This window comes from Mesoplodon bidens (assembly GCF_964165515.1).
Source record: "Mesoplodon bidens genome assembly, chromosome: X".
In the NCBI taxonomy this organism is placed as follows: domain Eukaryota; kingdom Metazoa; phylum Chordata; class Mammalia; order Artiodactyla; family Ziphiidae; genus Mesoplodon; species Mesoplodon bidens.
In genome coordinates, this window is record NC_138163.1 from 37,250,687 (window position 1) to 37,271,427 (window position 20,741).

Here is a 20,741-nt window from a genome sequence, read left to right on the forward strand (position 1 = left end):
GTCCTGTGGCCTGTCGTCCTTCCCTTCAACTATTTCAACTCAAAGCTGAAAAAAGTACAGTCTCGGGCTTCCCTGGTGGCGCAGTGATTGAGGGTCCGCCCGCCGATGCAGGGGACACGAGTTCGTGCCCCGGTCCGGGAGGATCCCACGTGCCGCGGAGCGGCTGGGCCGGTGAGCCATGGCCGCTGAGCCTGCGTGTCCGGAGCCTGTGCTCCGCAACGGGAGAAGCCGCAGCAGTGAGAGGCCCGCGTACCGCAAAAAAAAAAAAAAGTACAAGGTCTCCAGTAGAGCTTAGACTTGAGCAGCCTCACTCGGAACCCGAAGGATGAGCCGACCTGGTTGCCCCACCGGCTTCTTTATACGGATACACACATCCCGTCCCATTGGCAGGACCGCCTAGGTCCGGGGAAGGAATTTGTCGACGTACTCAGAACTGTTTACAACGTTTTCTCGGGCGCGGGTGGTGTCGTGGTTTCTGGTCCTGGTAGCCAAGGCGACGGAGATCTTCCCAGCTCGCGAGAGCGCCCCCTTCTCCCTCGGCTTCGGGGACCCAGTAACAGCTATGGCTCCGGTGTCTGGCTCCCGCAGCTCGGAGTGGGAGGCCTCGGGCTCCGGGGTGAAGCGTCGCAGTTCGTCGAAGAGCCCTAAGCCCAGCAGATCCTCTCGCTCCCCGCGGGGCCGCCGCTCTCGCTCGCACTCTTGCTCTCGGTCCGGGGACCGGAATGGCCTTAGCCATCAACTGAATGGCCCCAGCCAAGGCTCCCGAAACCAGTCCTACCGCTCCCGTTCGCGGTCACGCTCTCGAGAGCGGCCCTCCGCGCCGCGGGGCGCCCCTTTCGCTTCTGCCTCCTCGTCCGCCTATTATGGCGGCTACTCACGCCCCTACGGGAGCGACAAGCCATGGCCTAGCCTCCTGGACAAGGAGAGGGAAGAGAGCCTGCGGCAGAAGTGAGTGAAACGAACGCACCTTATCTTTCGTGAGCCACCAGCCTTCAGTGTCCGATTTATCGTTCATCTTGCTCCCGACTATACCCATTTCGCTCTCTCTCCCTGACTTGCGCCCATTTTCATCCCTTCCTTTAGTCCACCCACGATAACAGCTTATTCGCCTTTTCTGCCCTAGGTTTTCACTCAAACCCGGGCCCCTTCATCTAGTGCCCTGGTCTCCCTCAACCCCCTCCTGCCTCCTGGCTTGTAGCGGACATGGCCAAGAGCCTCAGACGTACTGGAATTATAGCGTTTACTTGGTGTGTCGTTATCATTCGTGAGCATGTTTTATTCCCCACTAGACTGAGCTCATGGAAGGGAGGAGCCCGGTTTTATTGATCACAAAATTCACAGTGCCTAGCACTTTGTAGGCGCGCAACCATTGCTTGTTGAATGATCAAACAGGTTTGAGATGATAGGGTAAGTGAGTGGAATTGTTTTGTAGCGATTTGGGAAGGGTTGAGATTAAGGTTTAAATTGGAGGGGAGGAAAACCTCTGAAACAAGATGTTTGAATAAATGTAGGAAAAGTGATCTGCTAAACTGTAGATTGGACTACACTGAGAAAGATCTTGTTAAGTGGTCTCAATCTTGACCATGAGAAATGAGGTCAGGGTGAGATCAGATCTCCTCTAATGAGACTGAGTATTGGAGTGGAGAATGAATAGTTTAAGAAGGAGAGAGGAAAAGGGTTATAATTATTGCTTTGTAAGTTAAAAAATTTTTTTTTTACTTTTTAAAAATTGAATTATAGTTGATGTACAGTGTTTTAAGTTACAGGTGTACAATATAGTGATTCACAATTTTTAAAGGTTATACTTCATATATAGTTATTATATGCTTTGTAAGTCTTAATATCTAACACTTATTGCTTGTTAAATTGTGTATCAGTTACTGTACTGAGTGCTTTACCATACTGTATGTGTTTTTTAAAAACCAGGAAATTAAAAAGTATAACAGGCATTTAGGAGCAGGTTAAGGTTCCAACAGGTGAGAGATGTCTTCATGAATCTTTTTCTTCCAGGAGTGGGAGGTAATAAAACGTAGTGATGAAGAGGACAGGCTCCAGAATCAGACTGCCTGAGTTTGAAGCCATCCTTTGCTGCTTAATAGTTGTGTGACCTTGGGCAAGTCACTTAACCTCTCTGAGTTTCATTTCTTCACCATTTAAAAGGGGATAAAATAGCACAAAAGCTTTTTAAGAGTTGTAATGACTTAGTGCCTGGAACATAATAAATAGTCCTTAAGTGTTAGCTGTTAGTGTTTTGGGCATGGGAGCAGAAACAGTAAAAACAGTCCTGAGTTAGGTTGGAGACCTACTTTTCCAAATTAGAATTTCCAGAAAGTTACCCCCAGGCTGTGTCGATCAAAAAGCATCCAGTTTTCTTATTAGACATTCCTCACCAAAAGATGTCAGAATTCCTTGGATGAAATTTGCATTTGTACATTTAGAAGATAAATAATTTATCTTAAGAGTACAGATGAAGTCAGGTGGCGGGAGGGATAAGAACTTGACTGCTTGCTTTTTTCAGCCTGTCAGGCATTCTTTGTCCTATATGTATATATTCAAAGTTTGTCTGTAAGTATGTCCCCATTAGATTTTTTTTTAATCTTTATTGGAGTATAATTGCTTTACAATGGTGTGTTAGCTTCTGCTTTATAAGAAAGTGAATCAGCTATACATATACATATATCCCCATATCTCCTCCCTCTTGCGTCTCCCTCCCACCCTCCCTATCCCACCCCCCCATCCCACCCCTCTAGGTGGTCACAAAGCACTGAGCTGATCTCCCTGTGCTATGCAGCTGCTTCCCACTAGCTATCTATTTTACATTTGGTAGTGTGTATATGTCCATGCCACTCTCTCACTTTGTCCCAGCTTACCCTTCCCCCTCCCCATGTCCTCAAGTCCATTCTCCAGTAGGTCTGCGTCTTTGTTCCCGTCCTGCCCCTAGGTTCTTCATGACCATTCTTTTTGTTTGTTTGTTTTTAGATTCCATATATATGTGTTAGCATACGGTATTTGTTTTTCTCTTTCTGACTTACTTTACTCTGTATGACAGACTCCAGGTCCATGTTACTTCAAGTGGGAAACCTGAGTCTGACTCTGCATGATTACACCTTTTACCCTGAATAAAGAAGAAAACTAATTTATTTTTAATAAATCAAACCAATTATATTTATTTTGTAAGGTTTTTTTTAAACAAGTGGCATCACAGCAGCTAAACTTTGAGGAATTAAGCCTTAGTTTTTTTGTGTTTTGTGTGTGTGTTTATAAGTAATATCAAAAATTAAAAGAAGAAATCACAAACACAAGAAAAACAAAAAATTTTGTGTCTTCCAAGAGTAGATAGAGGATTTACTCCTTTTTGAAAAAGGAATTAAAGGGAAAACAGAGAAAACAAGTGCTGTATCTCATTGAGTACAGTTTTTGTCAAATAAAACTTTTCTTTCACTTTCAGAGCTCCTTTTATTTTCTACTTCTAATGCTTTGTTGTTATTTTCTTCATTACTTCCTGAGTTTCTGAAAACAGAAGGTTTGACCTTATCAAAAGTAGAGAATTCTCTTCACTTTCATAAGGATACATAAACAAATGAAGTTATTTCCAGATGTAAGACTGTCTCTGTCACATATTGCAGAAGGTGAAAGGAGCAGTTAGGAGCTCTGTCGTGCATGTGGCAGAAGGGACACACTCGACAGCCTCCCAGGCTGAATTTCTGGCCCCGCCTGTCAGGCTGTCTGTAGTCTGTACCATTTGATAGGACTGTCAGAACATCAGATCCTAAGTGTTGAGTTTTCATTTAAACCAAGTTTTTATTAGTTTAAAGTTTAAACTGTAAAGGGAAAATGGAACTTAACTGGACTCCTTTGACTTTTATTGTATATTTAGGATACAGTTTAGCCATGGAGTTATAATTTAACTGCTTATCTCTTCTAGGAGATTAAGTGAGAGAGAGAGGATTGGAGAATTGGGAGCTCCTGAAGTATGGGGACTTTCTCCAAAGAATCCAGAACCAGAGTAAGTGATTTAAAAATATATATTTTAAATGCAACATTTGTTTAAATCCAGAGTCTACTGTCAAATTTTTTGTTAAGAACTTTAACTACAGCTCTTTTTTTTCCTCTTGTGATTTATGCTATTCTACTCCTTAAGTTTTAAAAACATTGGACATACCTAAGGATTAAAACATGCTCCTAGTGGATTTTAGCATGCTAATTGTTCTCTTTAAGTTGTAATTCATGAGGTGCTAATTTCCTATTCATAGAAGGGTTCAGTGTTGAAACAAACACATTTATATTATTTTGAATTATTTTTCTCAATCCAGTAACTGATTGAATGTCAGACATTAGCATTAAAAAGCGTTTTTTTAAATGAATATACTGATATGGGTTTGTTTAGTTTCCTGCATACAGTATTGTTGAAGGCCTAATGCTTTTTCTTTTTGCCCATTTTTTATTCTCTTTGGTGCTGTTCATAAGCTGCTTCTTCCCTCTCCTTTATCTCTGTGTTTTCTTTAGATTGAATTGAGACAATGTGCTTGACAGGTAAACCTGTTATTTGTAACAGGGTGATAAAGCATTATTATCTGAAAGTTCTTTTTTCTTCTTAAAAAAATTATTTTTTTCCCACCACCTGTTATTTTTTTATTGAGGTATAATTGACATACAATATTAGTTTCAGGCATACAACATAATGATTTGATATTTGTATATATTGCAAAACATTCACCACAATAAGTCTAGTTAAACATCCATTACCATACATAGTTATAAAATATTTTTTCTTGTGATGAGACCTTCTAAGATTTACTTTCTTAGCAACTTTCAAATATGCAATACAGTATTATTATTATTTTATTTTTATTTTTGGCTGAGTTGGGTCTTTTTCGCTGCTTGCGGGCTTTCTCTAGTTGCGGCGAGCGGGGGCTACTCTTTGTTGCGGTGCACGGGCTTCTCATTGCTTCTCTTGTTGCGGAGCATGGGCTCTAAGTGTGCAGGCTTCAGTAGTTGCGACTCACAGGTTCTAGAGTTCAGGCTTAGTAGTTGTGGCACATGGGCTTAGTTGCTCCGCGGCACGTGGGATCTTCCCGGACCAGGTCTCGAACCCGTGTCCTCTGCATTGGCAGACGGATTCTTGACCACTGCGCCACCAGGGAAGCCCCAGTATTATTAACTGTAGTCGCCATGCTATACATTACATCCCCAGGACTTATTTATTTTATAACTGGAAGTTTGTACTTTTTTATACCCTTCACACATTTTACCCATGCCCCACCCTCTGGCAACCATCATTCTGTTCTCTGTATCTGCAAGCTTGGTGGTTTTTTGTTTTTTGGTTTTTAGAGTTCACATATAAGTGAGATCATATGATATTTGTCTTTCTCTTTCTGACTTATTTCATTTAGCAAATGCCCTCACAGTCCATCCATGTTGTCTAAAATGGCAAGATTCTTTCTTTTTTAAGGATGAATAATATTCTACTGTGGTGTGTGTGTGTGTGTGTGTGTGTATATTTCTCACAGTTCTTTTTTATCCATTCATCTGTTCATGGATATTTGGTTGTTTCTATATCTTAGCTATTGTAAATAATGCCACAGTGAGCATGAGAATGCAGATATCTCTTTGAGATACTGATTTTATTTCCTTCAGATATATATCCAGATGGAATTGGAATTGTTGGATTATATGGTAGTTCAATTTTTAATTTTTTGAAGAACCTCCGTACTGGATTCTATAATGGCTGTACCAATTTATATTCCCACTAACAGGGTACAAGTGTTCCCTCTTCTCCACATCCTCACCAACACTTGTTATCTCCTATCTCTTTGACAATATTCATCCTAACAGGTGTGAAGTGATATTTCGTTTTGGTTTTGATTTGCATTTCCCTGATCACTAGTGATGTTGAGCATCTTTTTATGTACCTGTTGGCCATCTGTGTGTCTTCTTTGGAAAAATGTCTATTCAGATCCTCTGCCTATTTTTAAATCACATTTTTTATTTGTTTGCTATTGAATTGTATGAGTTCTTTATATATTTTGGATATTAACCCCTCATCAGATATGACTTGCAAATATTTTCTCCCATTCAGCGGGTTGCCTTTTCATTTTGTTGATGGTTTCCTTTGCTGTGCGGAAGCTTTTTAGTTTGATACAGTCACACTTACTGATTTTTGCTTTTGTTACCATTACTTTTGGTGTCAAATCCAAAAAAGCATTGCCAAGACCTATGTCAAGGAGCTTACCACCTATGTTTTCTTCTAGGAGTTTTATAGTTTCAGGTTTTACATTCAAGTCTTTAATCCATTTTGAGTTGATTTTTGTGTAATGGTGTAAGATAGTGGTCCATTTCATTCTTTTGCATGTAGCTATCCAGTTTTCCCAGCACCATTTATTGAACAGACTGTCCTTTCCTCATTGTATATTATTGGCTCCTTTGTCATAAATTAATTGACCATATATACATGGATTTATTTCTGGGCTATCTGTTTTGTTCCATTGATCTATATGTCTGTTTTTATGGCAGTACCATACTGTTTTGATTACTGTAGCCTTGTAGTATAATTTGAAATGAGGGAGCATGTTGCCTCGAGCTTTGTTCTTCTTGCTCAAGATTGCTTTGGCTGTTCAGGGTCTTTTGTGGTTTCATGCAGATTTTAGGACTGTTTGTTCTATTTCTGTGAAAAAATACCATTGGAATTTTGGTAGGGATTTCATTGAATCTGTAGATTGCTTTGGGTAGTATGGATATTTTAACAATATTAATTCTTCCAATCTGTGAGCATAGAAAATCCATTTCTTTGTGTCTTCTTCAATTTATTTCATCAATGTCTTATAGTTTTCAGTGTACAAGTCTTCCACCTCCTTGGTTAAATTTATTTCTAGGTATTTTATTCTTTTTGATGGAATTGTATTCTTAGTTTCATTTTCTGATAATTCGTTATTAGTGTATAGAAATGCAACGGATTTCTGTGGATTGATTTTGTATCCTGCAACTTTACTGAATTCATTTATTGGTGCTGACAGTCTTTTGGTGGAGTCTTTGGGATTTTCTATATATAATATCATATCATCTGCAAATAATGACAGTTTTACTTCTCCCTTTCCAATTTGGGTGCCTTTTATTTCTTGTTCTTGCCTAATTTCTCTGGCTAGGACTTCCAGTACTATGTTGAATAAAAGTGGTGAGAGTGGACATCCTTGTCTTGTTAACTTTTCACCATTGGGTATGATGTTAACTGTGGGCTTGTCATATATTGTCTTTATTATGTTGAGATACTGAAACTTGTTCTAACAGATGCCTTTAAGATACTCAAAGAGGGCTTCCTGGTGGTTCAGTGGTTAAGAATCTCCCTGCCAATACAGGGGACATGGGCTTGAGCCCTGGACCGAGAAGATCCCACATACCGTGGAGCAACTAAGCCCAGGTGCCACAACTACTGAGCCTGCGCTCTAGAGCCTGTGAGCCACAACAACTGAAGCCCGCGTGCCTAGAGCCTGTGCTCTGCAACAAGGGGAGCCATCGCAATGCGAAGCCCACGCACCGCAACAGAGAGTAGCCCCTGCTCGCTGCAACTAGAGAAAGCCCATGCGCAGCAGCAAAGACCCAACACAGCCAAAAATATAAATAAATAAATAAATACATTTATTTTGAAAGAATACTCAAAGAATTAGAGTTGAAAGGAATCCTAAAAATAATTTTCTAGGCAATTTCTAAATTATTCCAGATGTGATCTTCAGAGGAAAAGACTGTGATATGGAAATTCCCTTTTTAAGCTATTGTAGAATGTTAATAATACTCATTTTCAGAATTCTCTTACAAGAGGATGAAATCTCTATAGCTGTAGTGTGTTAGATTCTTGCTCTGGGGAGACAGAACAGTTGCTGCTCTACCGTATGTCTGTTCCACAAGTAGAATGAAATTATTAAGTCTTCTCTCAGCCTCCTTATCTCCAGTTTCTCTCCTCTTCCCTTGTGGTTCCTGTTTCCCTGCATTTGCCCTGTGGTTTCTTCGAAAATATAAATCCTTCATGCTGCTTTCAGTGTGAATTGCATTTTGTTAACTCGAAAGCTTTATGCAAATGTAAATTATTATTCTACTATTATGAAGGTGGTTGGCCGATAAGCTGTACTGTTACAAAAGCAGTCAGCTGCTGGCTTTGAATGGTTCTTGGACAATCAATTTGTTACTGAAAAATTTTAAGTGTATATTTTTATACTGCATGGTCCATATTTTATCACTTTCCTGATTCTTACTACAATTTTCTTTAAATTCAGCTCTGATGAACATACACCAGTAGAGGACGAAGAGCCAAAGAAAAGCACCACTTCAGCTACTACTTCAGAAGGTATTTTTTAAATATAGGACTTTTTTATTGAGAAGTTTAAAAAATACGTTTATAAACAGTTGAACATTAGACTTTACTCAAATCGCCTGTCATCGATTCCTTTTCAGTATTTTTAATACAATAAAATTGATGCTCAGAAATACTTCTTTAGAAGTTAGTTTTTTATTTGTATTTTATGTAGAAGAAAAGAAGAAGAAGAAGAAGAAGTCTAATCATTCAAAAGAAAGGTCCAAGAAAAGGAGGAAGAAAAAATCATCTAAAAGAAAACACAAGAAGTATTCTGATGATAGTGACAGTGACTCTGATTCTGAAACAGACTCCAGTGGTAAGAAAGCCAACATCCTTCTGTGAGCCTTGCTTCAAAACTAGTTGTACTTCTTGAAAGCTTATTTTAGAAGAAGGTTCTTAAAAACAATAATAGCCAAGAGTTTTGAACACTCACTGACTTTGTGTTGGGCACCCTGATAAGTGCTTGATATGCATTATTGATATTTAATCCACACAGTCACTGTAGGACACATCTTAGAGATGGAGAAATGGAGGCCCAGAACAGGTTATAAGTACCGCACCCAAGGCCACACAGTTGGGATTCAAACCTAAGCCGTGTGACTCCAGATTGGTTGTGTGTAGCTATACAAGGCATGTGGCACTGAACCAAGTTGGGGTTAGTCTGTGAGACGTGTGGTACCAAACCAAGCCACAGGGGGCTGCCTCAGCCCAGTGGAGCAGCTTTTTTGTGAGATTCTCACACTCAATGGGCACCTTTGTGCAATTTTCAAAAAGGTACACCATAGGAGACTCACTCAGGCCAGCAGCTGATTTATGTATCACACTTCCTGTGGGGCGACACATCACAAAAAAGTCACCTTTTTGCGCCCTCTCCTGGCTGATGGCTGACAGAGGGTGCCTCCTCTGGGGACACGTTACACTAAGGCACCCCTTCCTCTGATGTCACCTGGGTTTCCTGGCCCTCACTGTCACCTTTCTTCCTCACTGCTAGAAGGCTGAGCTTTCTTGAAGCGCAAATCTGAGCATGGCGGTCCCTACTTAAAATCCTTCCGCAGTTCTCCACGGCCTTCAGGGTAAAGTCAGATCCCGATTGATCTCTCGCACCACACATACCCTGTGGCTCTCCTACAGCGTCCTCTTTGGCCTAAGGATGACTTTCCATCTCCTTGATACTGCACGTCCTTTCTCTTGACTCTGTCGCTTGATACAGAGAGTCCGTCTGCCTACAATGCCGGTCTCTCCCTGCACGCGGCTTGGCTTACTCATTGCTATGATGGGCATGCATTACTTTTGTAATGAAACTGATTTTAAAAAGAACTAGCTTAAGAGTCACCTTTTCCTGGTCAACCGTTCCTCGACCACTATCCCCAAATCAGCCTGATTTTGAGACTCCTCTGTATGCCCAGAGCACCCCATGCTTCCCTCTCACTCAGATTCTACTTGCCTCTTTCCCTGTGGTCTCCTCCACTAGAATGAGCTCCTGGAAAGCAAACCCCCAAACACACACATCATGAAAATACTCAAACATTGAGAAAACTAAAGGGAGTGGTGTAATTAATGCCATGTACAGTACTTGTCACTCAGGTTTAACATTTGTTAGCATTTTGACATATTTGCTTCAAATAGGGATTTTTTTGTTGAGATAGTCAAGGTAAATTACAAATATCACACTGCCACCCTAAATATTTCTGTATACCCCTCTAAACAATAAGGACATTTTAGTATCTAACCACAATACTATTATCTCATGCAATAAGGTTAATAATAATACCCTATATGACCAAATGCAACTTAATTTCTATGTCCCCCCATACCTAGCACATTTCCTAACAAGTAGAAATGAATGTTTGAATGAATTTGAATGAATGAATTTCTCTGTAACAACAAATGGAAGAGTAATAAGATATTTATCTACTCAAGAGTATTGGGGTTTTAGAGTTAAAAATTTTTTAAATTATAATGTGCTTTAATTTGCAGATGAAGATACAAAAAGGAGAGCAAAGAAAGCCAAGAAAAAGGAAAAGAAGAAGAAACGCAGATCGTCAGTTTTTCTCTTTAATTTTTATTATGGAAAAGTTCAAAAATATAGAAAATTATATAAAATAGTGTAATGGACCTCCATGTAACCATCACCCAGCTTGAACAATTATCAACTCATTGGCAGTCTCTGCTGCCCGCCCCCCCATTATTTTGAAACCAATACCAGATATCATTTCATCCATAAAGCTGCGAGTTTCTCTAAAAGATAGGCATTCTTTAAAAAAAAAAAAGTACAATACTGTTAATCCGCCTAAAATGTTAAACAGTAATTGTTCATTCAATTCTCAGTAGTTTTTGGTATAGTTTATTCAAATTAGGATCCAAACAATGTACATAAATTGTGATTGGTTGATATGTCTCTTACATCTCTTTAAATAGATAGCTTCCCCTTCCCTTTTTGTTCCTGCAAATTTTTTGTAGCAGAAACAAAATCATTTGCCCTGGAGGGTTTCCTGCAGTATGGATTTTGCTGGTTGTATTCTTACAGTGTTCTTTTAACATGTTTTCTGTCCTTTGTATTTCCTGTAGATTGACAGTTAGGTCTAGACACTTGTTAAGGTTCAGATTTGAGTTTCTGGCGGGAATACTTCATAGGCAGTGCTGTGTACTTGCAGCAGGAGGCAGATAATGTCTGGTTGTCTCTTTTTGTCATATTAACCGGCATCAGTAGTCATTGTCTAGGTCCCTTATATCATTGCCAAGTGGTGATGGTCTGCTTCTGGCTTTCTTTCTTCATGTATTAGGTAGAATAATTCTATATGAGAAACCTACCCTCATTAACTACTTGGTTACTCTGAAGTATAGTTGGTATAGTAAGGGCAGAATAATTGCTTACTTTTTTTGTTTTATGAGTTTTCAAAATAATGAGTTGGGGTTTTTTAGTATCATTAAGAACCCAAGAATTCGAACATGTTTGATGTATTTTAATCCATTACACTGAAAATTGTTGATGTTCAAATTGGTAAGAGCTGTTTTTTATTTTTTTTAATTTTTTAAATAAATGTATTTTATGTATTTATTTATTTTTGGCTGCATTGGGTCTTTGTTGCTGTGTGCGGACTTTCTCTAGTTGCAGTGAGCGGGGGCTACTCTTTGTTGCCCTGTGCGGGCTTCTCATTGTGGCGGCTTCTCTTGTTGTGGAGCACGGTTTCTAGGCGCACGGGCTTCAGTAGCTGTGGCACGCGGGCTTCAGTAGTTGTGGTTCGCGAGCTCCAGAGCGCAGGCTCACTAGTTGTGGCACACGGGCTTAGTTGCTCTGTGGCATGTGGGATCTTCCCAGACCAGGGCTCGAACCCATGTCCCCTGCATTGGCAGGCAGATTCTTAACCACTGCGCCACCAGGGAAACCCAAGAGCTGTTTTTTAAACTGCTTTATTTCTGCTGTCTTTCTACAACATGAGAACTATATTTTATTGTTCCCTTAGCGATCTTTTTTTTTAAATAAATTTATTTATTTATTTTTGGCTGCATTGGGTCTTCGTTGCTGCGCGCGGGCTTTCTCTAGTTTTGGCGAGCAGGGGCTACTCTTCATTGCAGTGCCTGTGGGCTTATTGCGGTGGCTTCTCTCATTGCGGTGCACAGGCTCTAGAGCACAGGCTCAGTAGTTTTGGCGCATGGGCGCTGCAGTGCAGGCTCAGTGGTTGTGGCACACGGGCTTACTTGCTCTGTGGCATGTGGGATCTTCCTGGACCAGGGCTCAAACCCGTGTCCCCTGCATTGGCAGGCAGATTCTTAACCACTGTGCCACCAGGGAAGCCCCGGGATCTTTTTTTTATAGTGAAACATGATTTGGTTAAATAAGTTAGATTTTTATAATTAAAGTTCTTCTCTAATAAGTTTGAATTAGCTGAGCATCCAGATCATTTCAGTCAGTCCTTCATTGCCTTGAAAAAAAATAAGATGCCCTTTAGCATGGGAATATTAAATCAATTTATATCAAATTATAATCATTACAGGAAGAAATATAAGAAAAAGAAGTCTAAGAAGAGCAGAAAAGATTCCAGTGATTCAAGTTCTAAAGAGTCCCAAGAAGAGTTTCTGGAGAATCCCTGGAAGGATCGATCAAGTAGGTTCTTCTGATAGACTTCGACTCAGAACAGATAAAACATTAAATTAACTGATCAGTCAAAATGTGAATATGTTTCTGAACATCTTTTGTGCAGAGCCTGAAGAACCCTCAGATTTGATTGGCCCAGAGGCTCCCAAAACACTTGCCTCTCAAGATGATAAACCTTTGAAGTAAGTAAGAGTGTGTTTATAATCTCTAAAGTACCTTCCCAAAAGTATGGTCCTAACTTCCTCTTCCAAGCTTATCTTCCTCTACTCCCTTATTTAGACGCCAGGTTCCAGCTGAGCTGAACTAAAACTTCCCTGTATTCTCTGTGCACTTTCACCTTATTTCTCCCCCAATGTGCCTTCCCTTCTTTCCCCAGCCCTGATTTCTTTACTACCCCCAATTTCTTCCTGTTAAAATGCTTAACATTCTTCAAAGCCCTTTTCAAAAGGAGGGGGCATATGCTGATTCCCGATATCTTCCCTCCACAGGTAGGTGTGATTCCTACCCCTCTTTATTTTTTATTTATTTATTTATTACTTTGTTTTATTTTTATTTATTTGTTTGTTTGTTTGTTTGTTTTGGCTGCATTGGGTCTTCGTTGCTGCACGCAGGCTTTCTCTAGTTGCAGCGAGCAGGGGCCACTCTTCATTGCTGTGCACGGGCTTCTCATTGCGGTGGCTTCCCTTGTTGCAGAGTACGGGCTCTAGGTGCACTGGCTTCAGTAGTGTGGCACACGGGCTCAGTAGATGTGGCTCGTGGGCTCTAGAGCGTAGGCTCAGTAGTTGTGGTGCATGGGCTTAGTTGCCCCACGGCATGTGGGATCTTCCTGGACCAGGGATCGAACCCATGTCCCCTGCATTGGCAGGTGGATTCTTAACCACTGCACCACCAGGGAAGTCCTCCTACCCCTCTTTAATCCTTTAGTCCTCATAGCGTTTTCTTTCTTTTGTGCAATGTGTTACATATTCTACGTTGTATTAGTGTTATATCATCCTTATTAATATGTAAGTGCCATAAGAACAGATTATTTTTATATTACAAGCTTTGAGTTTAATAGCTATTCAAGAAGAATTCAATGAATTGAATGAAGCGATGGTAGTTTTCAAAGTCCCCTTGAATGAAAGTTATTTGAGAACCGTTACTATATAGCATTATTATTGGTTATAAGTCTAATAAATATGTTAATTTGAGATATATTATTTCTTTACTTTTTTTTTAAAGGGAAAAAGGTAAAAGGAATTCGCTGGAGGCAGAAGCAATAAAGGCAATACCTGTGGGGAAAATTGATCCATAATTGTAAACCATGAATATATGCTCACTAACATCAGTTCTTTTATTCTTCCAAAGTATCTCTGCATTTCTGGGTTAGTGATATAGGTCACAGTGCAGTGTTCCCTAGTTAAGTTTAAGTTATTTACATTGGGCTTCCCAGCATGCTGCCCAGCAACTGTTATTCCTACTGTTCTCTGAGAGAAATGGTTTTTTGTGCTCTCTTTAGATGATGAACTTTTTATAATGAACCATTTCTGAATTCTATATTACTTTGTAGCTATGGCCATGCTCTGTTACCTGGTGAAGGTGCAGCTATGGCTGAATATGTAAAAGCTGGAAAACGTATCCCACGAAGAGGTGAAATTGGCTTGACAAGTGAAGAAATTGCATCATTTGAATGCTCGGGTTACGTAATGAGTGGTAGCAGGTATGTTCTTGGCATTGAGGTCAGTTTCCTTTCTCACTACCAAAATTATATTTTGGTGACAGATTTTCATTAAGTGACCATTCCTAATGAAAAGTAAAGTATAAATATTGGTTTAATATTGGTTTTGTTAGTATAAATGTAGTTGTCTAAAATTCCAGGTAGGTATGCAAGTCGGCTGTGTCTCCAACTTCAAAGAATCAGTCTTTTCAGTGTCCTTTTCTAATCCATATTTTGGTACAGATAGTTTATCCTCCGGAGGATATAGTTAAATTCAGCTATTTATCACTGCCCCACGAGGAATGTGGCATTCTGGTAGTTAGGAAAGCATTTACATAAGACAGTGTTTCCTGTTTTCTGAGTTTGCCTCTAGTTCTCTGTGGAGTCAGAGAACATGGACGCTCTAGTTCTCTGGACTCTGAGAATAAAGAGCAGAAAAGGATTATGGCAGAGATCAGATTTAGCATGAGAAAAGGAATACAAAATTGGGAAGAGAAAGCAAAGTCCCAGGAAGAACAAGGAGAGTGAACTAATAGGGTATCAGATCAAACTGAATTTTGGATTTTTTAAAACTTCATAAACTTTTAAAAGTGGGTAAATATAAAAGTAGGTAAACATTTTTAAGTGAAATTGGAGGCAAATATTTGTGGAACCCCTGAAGCATCTCCAGAATCTTGGAATTCTGAGGACTGATATTTGAAAACATTATATCTAAGGACCAATAAGACAAGAAAAAGAAATTAGAGGCATAAGAATTAGAACAGAGGATATAACACTGTCATTTTTTGTGAATGATATGATTTTTTACATAGAAAATCCTAAAGAATCTTCAGATAAGTTACAGATAATAGGAAGGTTTAACAAATAGTTGTATATAATGTTAACACCCAAAAATCAATTGCATTTCTATGTACCAGCAACAAAGAACTAGAAAATGCAGTTAAATAAAAAGAAAACATTTATAATAGTATCAGAGAATATGAAGGACTTAGGAATAAATCTTCACAAAAGATGTCCAAGACCTTTACAGGGAAAACTATAAGACATTATTAAGAGACATTAAAGAAGACCTAAATCAATGGAGAGGTATCATGTTCATGAATAGGAAGGCAATATTGTAAAGTTGTCAGTTCTTCCAAAATTAATCTGTAGATTCAGTGCAGTTCCAATCAAAATCACAACTGAGATTTTTCATGAAACGTAATAAGATGGTTCTAAAATTTATATGTTAGACTAGAGGGCCAAGAATAGCCATCTTACTTCTGAAGAGGAGCAGGAAGGTGATTTGCCCTACCATATATGAGGGCTTATTATGAAGCTTGCAGCACTTTGGAAAGAGTGGCGTAACAAATGAACTGTTCAACGGAATAAAATACAGAGCCCAGGGGCAGAGCCATACATGTGTGGAACTTCGTTACATGAAAGAGCTGGTATGTCAGATCAGTGGGGAAAGAATGAACTAGGCAATAAATGGAGCAGGAAGAAAATCGTTATCTGTATGGAAAAAGCTGAAAGTAGAGCCCTGTATCACCGTATTTAAAAATCATTGCAGCTAGATCAGGAGTTAAACATCAAAAACAACTTTAATACTCTTAGTATAAAATATGAGGAGATTTCTGTTAGATCTTGGGGTGGGGAAGCATTTCTTAAAGAAGACCAAAAAGATGCACTAACTATAAAATAATATATTGATAAATTTGCCTGAGTTAAAAATAAGAACTTTTGTTCATCAAAAGACAAAATAAGTAAAAAGACAAGTTCCAAGCTGGGATAAGATCTTGTAATACACACAACAGATAGTTAGTATTGAGAGTATTTAAAGAATATCTATAAACAATCCAAAAGAAAAGTGGGAAAGTGACACAAACAGGCATTTGTCAGAAGGAAAAAATATATGGCCTACACATACAAAAAAGATGTTTGTTATCATTGGAAATGGAAATCAACATATGGAAATACCATTTTACACCCATTTGATAGAGAAAAGTTCAAAGTTCTAACAATTCCAAGCATTTGAGAGGATGTGGATCCACAGGCTCTCTTAAGTATTGCCGGTGGTGGTGTAAATCGGTACAACCATTTTGGAAAACATTCTGACATTATCTTGGAAAGTTGAGCATTCACATATTTTATGACCCAGCAACTCCATACCTACATACCCAAGAGAATCTTTCCCGTGTACTAGGAGATGTGTACATTGATGTTTATTACAGCATCATTCACGTGGCACTTTCCGTTCCAGATAAACTACTCACTATACCCTGAGCAACCTAAATACATTGTCATCTCCTTGACTTAGCACCTGCCACTCCCCAACCTTCACACTAACCTGAAATGATTCTCCCCTCTGCTCCTTACTCAGTTTGCTCTGTTTTTCTAGGCATAGTTCAAGCTTCATCTTGAATTGATTGTGTAGGATTGGGTACATATACATAAAAGAGGCAGGTTTTCATAAAGTTTTCCTTCTAAATAGGCAGACCTTTTGAAGATGATGCAAGAGTTTCCCTCTGCCTCGACCCCTATACTTTACTGATTTGGTCCTTGTGCTAAAATCCCTTCTTTCTTTTCTTTGAGCTGCAACTGAATTCTAAGGAAGTTAAATCCACCCACAAAACTCACCCCAAAATTCAATTGTAAATTTAAACCTGGTTCTTTTGGTTGTATGATAAATTAGAACTTTGGAGAAGTTCCACCTGCTAGATGACAACTTAAATCTTATCTATCCTACTATCAAGTCTACATATCACTTAGGAAGTTTAATAATTTGCCTGTTCCTAATTGTTTTACTGGAAATAACAGAACCAGACTTAGGCCTTTAGTATTTGAAATTAATAACGTTCACCCTATTGACAGAACCACAGAGATCATTATTTGAATACTAGAAATGAATCAAAGGACATGTCAGCAGATAAAATGAATGACCTTTTGAAAATCTAACCCATTACAGAAAGTTTCTATTTGTCGGCTTTTTAAATAGACTACTCTGTATTAAGAAAGGATTAGTGAGGAAGCACTATGAAAATAATTACTGAGAAATTAAGCCAAAAATAAAATTATTTCCAGGCATCGCCGAATGGAGGCTGTGCGACTGCGAAAAGAGAACCAGATCTATAGTGCTGATGAGAAGAGAGCCCTTGCATCCTTTAACCAAGAAGAGAGACGAAAGAGAGAAAACAAGATTCTGGCCAGTTTTCGAGAGATGGTATACAGAAAAACTAAAGGGAAAGAAGACAAATAAAGATTTTCGTATTGTTCATCAGACTCTTTTTTTTTATTTTTTATTTTTTTTTGCGGTACGCGGGCCTCTCACTGTTGTGGCCTCTCCCGTTGCGGAGCACAGGCTCCGGACGCGCAGGCTCAGCGGCCACGGCTCACGGGCCTGGGCCTAGCCGCTCCGCGGCATGTGGGATCTTCCCAGGCCGGGGCACGAACCCGCGTCCCCTGCATCGGCAGGCGGACTCCCAACCACTGCGCCACCAGGGAAGCCCTCATCAGACATTTTTAACAACAAAAAAGAAAGTTTGGGTTCCGTATATACACACAAAAAGATTACCATGATCTGAAAAAGCTTTACAGTGCTACTGTGCCTTCTATTTAATTCTTTCAGTCCTTCTATAAAAAGCTGCTTATTGATGTAACTTTAGCAAGCTCTTTGGGTTATTTTGGATTGACCAAAACAACCTTCTGGTTTAAAAATCCAAATTATGAATGAAACTCTACTGTGTTGAGGGAGGTGGCATTGAGAGAAGGTGCTGGTGAGGTGAGAAACTGCACTCTCACACCACGGGACAGTGCTCCCATTAGCTCTACATGGTGCCCACTCCCCAACCCGTACCAACTGAACTTGGGAGAAATTATCATTCCTCTATGTTGAAGGTGTTATAAATGGACTTGATAGAAACACACAGGAGGCCACTTTGTTAACAAAATGAAGGCATGGCTGAAAAAAAAGCAAATCTGGAGTTTGAAGGTTGACTTGTATATTACAATATTATTGTCAGCTCTGGAAGTAATGTGTTTTGATTTTAGTCCCTACCTCCACCCCAAAACCAACAAACAAACCAAAAAGCAAACTAACCCACAGACTTGTTGAATTGAAAACGTGAACATTAGTTTTAAAATTCTTAATAGGCTAATTAAAAATGGTTATTTCAAATATAAAATATTGGGAAGTCTCCTGTTGTGCCAATGTAAGTACATTATTTCCACCTGAGCTGTATTTAGATCATTATTTGAATACTAGAAATGGATGGGAGTCAACAATGATCAGGAGTTTAATAAGGAAAAATATGAGTCATTGTTTTCATTGTTTTAACTTGGTTGCTTCATTAGGATGAAGCTAAAATGATGTTTTTAAAGTCTGTCCTTTGTAATACGCGGATTTCATTTTAAGCATTGTTAAACTTTTCAGTTTATTTTTTACATCTGTCATTCAGTTTAATCTGTAACTTCATATAGAACTCCTCACTTTCTCACGTTTTTATGGCTACTGTTGGCTTTTAAGTTTGGGGGAAATGGAAAATTCTGGGACTGTGAGATCATTATCTTTTTCTTCCCTCCTTTTGTTAAAGTTTAGTTGTTAGGACATACTAGCGAAGGGGGAGGGGATAGTAGAAGTTTTGGCTGTTTTTGTTAAGGTTGTTTTGAGCTGCATTATTATGTGCCTAGGATAAATTTAAATTATCTGAGTGATGGGGAATTTCTGACTTTGCTGTTATAAAATGCCCTCTCTTCTTATAATAAAGTTTTTTTTTAATTTTTTTGAAGAGTACACTGCATTTATTTAACCCCATAAATTATAACGTCATAACACATGTAAAATTTTTGTATTTTTAAAGTGCTTTGAAAGATATTTTTTTTAACAAGTGGAAAATAATGTTCTTTAAAAGACATCAAACTTAGTGGAAAATGATATTACCAGAAGCATGTAAGGATTTGTTCATCCTCTTCAAGAAATGGGATTTTTATGTAAAATATATATGTAGCACTGAATGCCAAAATGATGGGTATGTGTGATTGGAATTAAAAATGAGATTTGCTAATAAACCCATCAGGATGGTGTCTTAAGTCAAGAACGACCTTGAGGGGGAGAGGGAGGGGCGTTGGGTAATCAGTGCTGGGTAATCAGGTGAACCTCCTTGCCTTGTGATGGGTTTGAGTTAGTGGTCAGGACAGCCATTCAGACTGACAGTCCCCCGAACTTCTGCGGCTTCAGTGACAGGGACAGGAATGTGGTTGACTTGAATGTTCTTCAGGCAGCCAAAAAAGGATTTCCACGCAGGAAGCTTCAGGGTTTTCAGATTAGCTGGGACACCTCCAATGTGCAGATGCTCCTGCGTGCAGGCAGTGGGGACAGGGTGCAGTCCAGCAGTGGAACTATAGTCTGCGTCCAGTTTCAGGTGCAGGATGTGCTGTTTTATGGTGACTGTCACTGAGTGCCACTGTCCATCACACAGAGATTGCTTTGGTGTGACCAATGTCAGGATCCCACCTGCCTCACTGCCCACAGAGGCCGTGACCTTTCCTGCCTCCATATAAACACATAAGTGCTCCCCGGGTTGACTTCCGATGTGAATTAGAATTCCAGTGAGACTTCTCAGGCGAATGCTGAAAACAAGCTTAAATTCTGGGCCCAAAAGCACGGAGTTAACTAGGATGACATGACCTCCTTCTTAAGAAAAATAGATGCCTTTCTCCAAAGAGCCATCCAAGCAGGGAGACACCCCAAAGCTTGCAGAAGCAGTGTCCAGGGGTTTCAAATCCAACTGAAAGTTCCTCAGGCCTCCCTACAAAGCTGTTTTGGGGGAGGGTCTTTGCTTTTCCTGATGGAGACGATCCCAGGTAAACTGGTGCTCTGAGGCTGACGGTGGAATTTCAGGGCAAACTTTCCTTCCGGGCCCTCAGACCATCCACAACCAAGCGCCCCCTTTCTCCATCTTGCCCAAATGCCACCGTGTGCCACTTCCCGTCACTGCACTTTGCTTTTGAGCTTCATTTTTTTCCCTCCTGCGCCCGGTGCAAAGACCAGACGTCCTTTCGAAAGATAAAGAGCCATAAAGGAGTTCTTAGTGCCTGTGTAAAACACGAGCCCTCTGGACGCCATTGTCTGCAAGTCCACGGCAAACTGTGACCTGGGTTTCAGCAACTCCTAGGGAAGCATGACTAGCAAGTGGCTGGTGGGACTGTCCCCAAACCTGAGGACTCCGTGGCTGGCCTGGGCCTGTGGAAGTGGTGGGCAAGACTGGGCATCTCCCCACACCTTCAAGCTCCTTGGGGAGGTGGCTGGTGTGTCACGCAATGGCTGGTGGATATTGAAGAAATAAAAAACTAAAAAAATTTTTTTAATAAATAAATAAATATCTTTCAAAGCACTTTAAAAATACAAAAATTTTACATGTGTTAAGATGTTATAATTTATGGGGTTAAATAAATGCAGTGTACTCTTCAAAAAAAATGTTTTAAAACAAGGTAGTGAAATATACTTTATATACTTTATCAAAGTATAGATAAAATTTTTACTACTTAACATATGTTCTAGGAAAATGTCTAACTTTAACCCACAATTAATGAACCAAACAGCCAGTTGGCATGTAGCAACATTCATG

General features: G+C 39.6%; 1 protein-coding gene across 2 annotated transcripts; it reads left to right on the forward strand.

Annotated features, from left to right (window-relative positions):
• The first annotated feature begins 410 nt into the window (after positions 1-410).
• On the forward strand, positions 411-20,528 carry NKAP (NFKB activating protein). 2 transcript variants are annotated; one of them, XM_081222595.1, is made up of 9 exons: positions 411-948; positions 3,926-4,006; positions 8,265-8,335; positions 8,520-8,660; positions 10,322-10,385; positions 12,340-12,449; positions 12,547-12,622; positions 13,990-14,139; positions 17,200-20,528. In XM_081222595.1, the coding sequence occupies exons 1-9, from the start codon at positions 563-565 to the stop codon at positions 17,372-17,374; spliced, it is 1,254 nt and encodes a 417-aa protein (XP_081078721.1). In that variant the 5' UTR covers positions 411-562; the 3' UTR covers positions 17,375-20,528. The 2 variants fall into 2 exon arrangements, with proteins under 2 accessions (XP_081078721.1, XP_081078720.1); XM_081222594.1 differs by having other exon boundaries at positions 8,517-8,660; positions 17,200-20,527.
• Positions 20,529-20,741: the final 213 nt, after the last annotated feature.